The sequence below is a fragment of the Neopsephotus bourkii genome, unplaced genomic scaffold, assembly GCF_033783945.1.
Source record: "Neopsephotus bourkii isolate Nb327-2 ecotype Australia unplaced genomic scaffold, CSIRO-AGI_Nbou_v1 NB_1574, whole genome shotgun sequence".
Taxonomy (NCBI): domain Eukaryota; kingdom Metazoa; phylum Chordata; class Aves; order Psittaciformes; family Psittacidae; genus Neopsephotus; species Neopsephotus bourkii.
The window spans coordinates 4112400-4117548 of NW_026902050.1; the positions used below are offsets into that span (position 1 = coordinate 4112400).

Consider the following 5149-nt stretch of genomic DNA (forward strand, 5'->3'; position numbering starts at 1 on the left):
AACTGGAACACCTGTAATTCCCTGTGGAAAGTGGATTAATGCTTAGATTGAATTTGTAGTTTGGGGTTCAAAGTCAACTTTTGAGTTTTGCTTCAGATGATGCTACAGCTGATCATGAATCCCTGTGTCATTCTCCAAAGGAAGGAGTTATATCTAAACCACAGCAGTGGTTGGCCCAGCCCTTTACGGTATAATGCGTAAAACCAGGTGCCTCACTTTTTAGCAGGCACGGATACCCGATTTCCAGCTCTCATCGAGGCCTGCTTCAACCCACAGAACTGTTTCCCCTCTCCCCCCACACTGGTTTCTTACACCAAGATCTGTGCTGCAGGTACTTCACTGCCAGCTGATCACTGTGCTTTGCAAACACCAGCCTCACCCCTCAGAGGATCCAGGAGCTAAAGCAATAAAGAAGCACTAACATTTATTCTCACTTTAGGATCTCAGGATTCACAATTTTGCCCTAAGTCAGCAGAAAAAAATGATGATGCAGCAACTTATTGTCAGACAAGCAATGCTCAGCTATCAAAATTTTTTATACCAAGCTCTTTTCCCTAGTATTTCATTGTAAGGAATCACACAGAAAGAAAGAAAATCTGTAAAACACTTCACTTTAAACAAATATTGGCACTGTGGGAGGTTAAACAGAGGTCAAGTGCTTGATATATAAAACATGTAACAATGAACGTAAGAATTGCTTTTATTCTGAGAATATTTACAAAATAAACAATAAGACACTCTCATATACTTAAGATGCATTTCCACATAAAACAAGAGTAAGAATTTAATAAGTTCTTAGCACAGTATGGCCCACCTTTTCAAACTTCATGTTAAACTTACATTTGCATCTGATTTTAGATACTTATGGAACCATCAGAAAAAAACAGCATATGTTTTTCCTCTTCAAGTGATTGTTGCCTTCTCTTTGGACTACTGGCATATTAATTTATATTCCTTGGTATACCAAGTGATTTATTTTTTTTCCCCGGAGACATTTTAGTTGTTACAATCTTATCAGATGTTTAGGATCAGCTGTAACAAATTACCTTTAATATCAGGAACAGTGCAACTCATTATTCAAGATGAAAGACTTTTTAAAACACAAATGATACACAAAAGCAGTGTAAGAACAGAATTCAGACAAAGTGTTCGTGTGTAAATACCACAAGCTTTGTAAAGGTCTGTAAAGTTTTCTAACCAGTGAGGGCTATGTAGCAATGACATGTAGCAGAGAAGCATTTAAGGCCATACACTGCGAACAAACACTCTGCACCTCTTAAAAACTGGGCTGTTGATTGCTTTCACCAGTTGGTTAAGAGAAATGTACAGGTTATTTAGCAGGTGGAAAACTGGGCAACTAACTTAGGACATTGCTGTAACAAAGTTTGGCTTCAGAATGTTTTAATTTGTGGCCTGCTACTAAATTTCAATCCCACATGGGTTATAAAATGGCATTAAGTAACTGTTGGTTTTCTGTTCAAGACATGGACCCTCAAAATTATGGCACTGGTTTTTACCATAAACTTACACTACACATCAAGCACATAACACAGGTAGCTGGTGTTCCTCCAAACAAGTCCCCTTTTTATTTAAACAGAGCGTCTTAACCAGCTCACAAATTGTTTCAATGTTTGTACAAATTTATTGTTACTGATACGATCTCTAATTCTTTCAGAGTAACTTTCTTCTTGCCATATTCCTTTATTTTTCTTCAAGGCCTTTAACTCTGCTCGAAGGAGTCTTTTGTGAAGTTTCCAGTACAGGCGGGAATCATGATTCAGTCCTTTAATATGCGCCGTTCTGCCAAGCCCCTGTCTCAAGATCTCCTCATTTAGACACATGCTGAGAAATCGACCCTACAAAAAGGCACAATAAACATACTCCACCTTTAAAGTTGTTTTATTTATGTTTTTGTGTCAGCTTCCTCTGAGATACAAGCTTTAGTTATGGCTAAATCTATACTCCGGCAGAAACAGCTAAAAGCTAAAAGGATTCTGGCTGAATTAAAAACAAATACTGATGATAAATATAGCATTTTATAGCTAAATATATAAATACTAAGACATTTGTGAGAGAACATTTGATAGACTAAACATTAGGCTTATCAGAACTACACAGTATAGCCTATTGAGAGAAACAGGCTCTATTGAGACAAATACTCTGTCATGAATCAGCCATCAAAAACACTGGTCTTGAAATCAGAGCTGCAAATACGACATTTAAATTTCATATAAAGATACATAAATTATAAATAATCATCTTCCTTAAAGGTACTGAGATGACTGGATTGTGTAACTACAGTCAAACTCAAAACTGCAGGTAAATTTTTTGTTGCTGTATTTACCTTATTTACTAAAACTAGGCACTCTAGTGCCAAGTCCTCCCTTCCCAGAAGTTGGAACCATATCATCTGCTGGGGTGTTAACTCTTGCTGTAACCAGGCAATGCCACTTGGTGACAACTCCACTCCAGCAAGTCTTACCAGTAGAAGACCTTTCGATTGCCCTGATTAGAGAGAGAAAGAACTTTGTTATTGAACCCAGCAAAGGAATTTCAGGCTTTGCACAGACCCTCAGCTGCTAGTAATGGATTTATTCCCATGCACTTAAAAGGCAAAAATAACCCATTTTGGTTCCCCAAAGCACTACTTACTTGCAAACAAGAATTTGGTCTCATCTCTCCTTTATAAAAAAAAGTTATTCAAGATTGTGTAAGTGGTTTAATCTAGCTTCTTTTAAGCTATTTTATTTTTCACACAAACAGTGTGAAAAATATCATTCTCATTTTATCTGAAGGGAGGGGAATAACAGGCAAGAAGCATTAGCACCCACAAGTATTTGCAAAGCAAGTGTGTGAGCCTCACAGGCTTGAGGGACAGCTTTCACCATGTCACAACAAAACTGTCTCCAAGAGTGGGTTTGTACAGGCAGGTGGTCAATCTTCAGGGTAAAAGAAAGCACCAACCGAACAGTCTTTTTGCCAGGAATGAGATGAGCTATGCAAGCAGCTGAACTGCCAGTGTGCTAGCTTTTTAGAAAAATATCACAATAATGATGCTGATTAATACATATATTGTATTGGTGAGCTCTTTTTACAGGTCTCCTTGCAGTCTTTTATTCCCCCGCTTTCCACCTGTGAAGTATAGAAAGACCAAAAGGCAGAGGCAGGACTGTACTGTAACCCTTGCTCACCAGCCTGCCACAGCCTGTTCTCTGTGCAGCCATAGTAACAGTCCCAACATTCCATTCCCACCCTTGTCCTTTGTGTTCTACTCACATTTTCTCTGTATTGCCGTAATAAAAGGAATGCTAATGGGAATGTGTTCGACTTCCAGGCCTTTCTCCGTTATGTGATGTAATTTCCCCCTCAATTTCACATTCTTTTCTACAAACTCCACAGGTATATCCAAAGCCCTTGAAAACTTTGTTGTCTATTGATGGAAAGAAGACGACAAAGTTTTAAGGAAAAAAAATATAAACAAACAAACCAAAATCATAAAGCAGTAAATCATACTAAATCCAACTTCTTCCTAAAATTGTTTGGCAAACTCCAATTATTAGACAGCACGGACAAGTATATATATATGTGTGTGTGTGTGTATATATATATATATATTTAATAGCAATCAGCTGCAGAAGCCATTATGTGCCAGCCATTCCAGACACTTGCAATGTTCCATGTTGTACAGGCCTTGCAACATCAGGGGTGGGCATGAAAAGCAAGGTTTATAGAAAGCACAGAAAGTGACATTTTTGAACAATGTGAATTGAAGTTCTCGATTCACTATGAGAAGGGTGTTTTGAAAGGGGGCTGAATGGCGCTAGGATAAGAGTGAAGGAAAGCCAAGATGTGCTTAAACATGCTAGCAGAGAACACACACTGAAAACCAAGGTGGGGCGGGTAGAACCAACACAGCCTTTGGTAAGGGACTAAAAGAGGAGAAGGAGAAGCAGATGCACACCTTTGAAGATATGACAATAAGACTAAATTTGCTACTAGGAGGATCCAAAGGGGGCAGTTATGTGATCACACAAGGAAACTGCTTAGCAGCAGCAAAGCCTTGCCCAGCAGCACAGGAATGAAACAGCCACAGGTTTAGTGGGTAGAGGGAGAAGGACGGGAGCTGGGAATGGCACAGCGCCAGGATTTAAGACCCTAAAATCTAGAAGTGCCACTAGCCTTTTGCAGAGCACTGACACACATCTGTACAGCTGTGAAAAATACCGACCTGCTGATGTACACCGGCTGGGACCAGCCCTCTGGAAGTAAATAAACCTGACCCACCACGACTAAACTCAAAGATCTTTCTCCTGAATGTTATTTATTCAGACAACCTTCCCATCTGGGGTCCAAGCCTGGAAGCCCGAAAACAGACCGGGGGCGACGGCGGCGTCCCGGCCCCGGCCGCGCGGCTGTTCCTCGGGCAGAGACACGAGTAACACCGCACCTTCACCGTCCCTCCGGCGCGGAGCGGCGCGGGCCCTCGTAAGTCCCCGGGACCCGCTGGGTTCCCCTCCGTCCGCCGGCACCGGGCAGAGCCCCGCAGAGCAGCGGCCGCCCCGCACCCACTCACCATACGCACGCTCCGGGCCAGCACCAGCACCCCAGCCACCGCCATCCCAGTGCTCAGGCTCTGCAGGCAGAGGAGAGCGGGGCTCAGCGGCGCAGCCCTGGCTCCTGCCCCCGCCCCTCACCCGCGCCCTTCAGGTCCCGTCACCCTCAGCAGGCCGAGGTGCGCGTCTGCCCACTCGGACAGGCGGGCTAAGGCCTCCGCCGCGCCGCTCCTCCGCTCCGCCATGGCCACACAGTGCCTCCCCGCAGCGCCGCCCGCTGGCCGGGCTGCCGGAAGGGGACAGGAGCGGCCGCAGGGCCGGGCCCGAGGGCGGGCTGTGTGCGTTGGGCCTCCAAACCCAAAGCCGTGTTAGGGCGGCTCCAGAGTCTCGGCCTAGTGGCACTTTAACGCGGCTGTGACGGCCATAACCCTCCAAACCGCACCACACCTCCCCTGGGCCTTGAGGTGCGGTACCGCTACCGGACAGGCCCCCTGCTGCACCTCGGGGCACCATCTGAAAAGCCACCTGTGGAATACTTCCACACCCATCTCTGTTGTTTATTCTTTTCCCTACCATAGTTCATATCAACTACTTGT

General features: G+C 44.0%; 1 protein-coding gene across 2 annotated transcripts; it reads right to left on the reverse strand.

Moving 5' to 3' along the window:
* Positions 1 to 1558: 1558 nt before the first annotated feature.
* CUNH3orf33 (chromosome unknown C3orf33 homolog) lies at positions 1559 to 4861 on the reverse strand. 2 transcript variants are annotated; one of them, XM_061371634.1, is made up of 5 exons: positions 4718 to 4861; positions 4574 to 4633; positions 3277 to 3430; positions 2345 to 2505; positions 1559 to 1856 (listed from the first exon to the last, which is right to left on the reverse strand). In XM_061371634.1, exons 1-5 carry the CDS (start codon positions 4796 to 4798, stop codon positions 1590 to 1592), a joined length of 723 nt encoding a protein of 240 aa, XP_061227618.1. In that variant the 5' UTR covers positions 4799 to 4861; the 3' UTR covers positions 1559 to 1589. The 2 variants fall into 2 exon arrangements, with proteins under 2 accessions (XP_061227618.1, XP_061227619.1); XM_061371635.1 differs by lacking the exon at positions 4574 to 4633 and having other exon boundaries at positions 4718 to 4850.
* Positions 4862 to 5149: the final 288 nt, after the last annotated feature.

What these genes read in the sequence shown, in the direction of transcription:
- CUNH3orf33 (XM_061371634.1), bottom strand. Translation starts at nt 4,798, where the DNA reads ATGGCGGAGCGGAGGAGCGGCGCGGCGGAGGCCTTAGCCCGCCTGTCC. An exon ending in CGCACCTCGGCCTGCTGAGG is followed by an intron (nt 4,634 to 4,717) that starts GTGACGGGACCT and finishes CTCTGCCTGCAG; the next exon opens with AGCCTGAGCACTGGGATGGC. An exon ending in TACGGCAATACAGAGAAAAT is followed by an intron (nt 2,506 to 3,276) that starts GTGAGTAGAACA and finishes CTCTCTAATCAG; the next exon opens with GGCAATCGAAAGGTCTTCTA.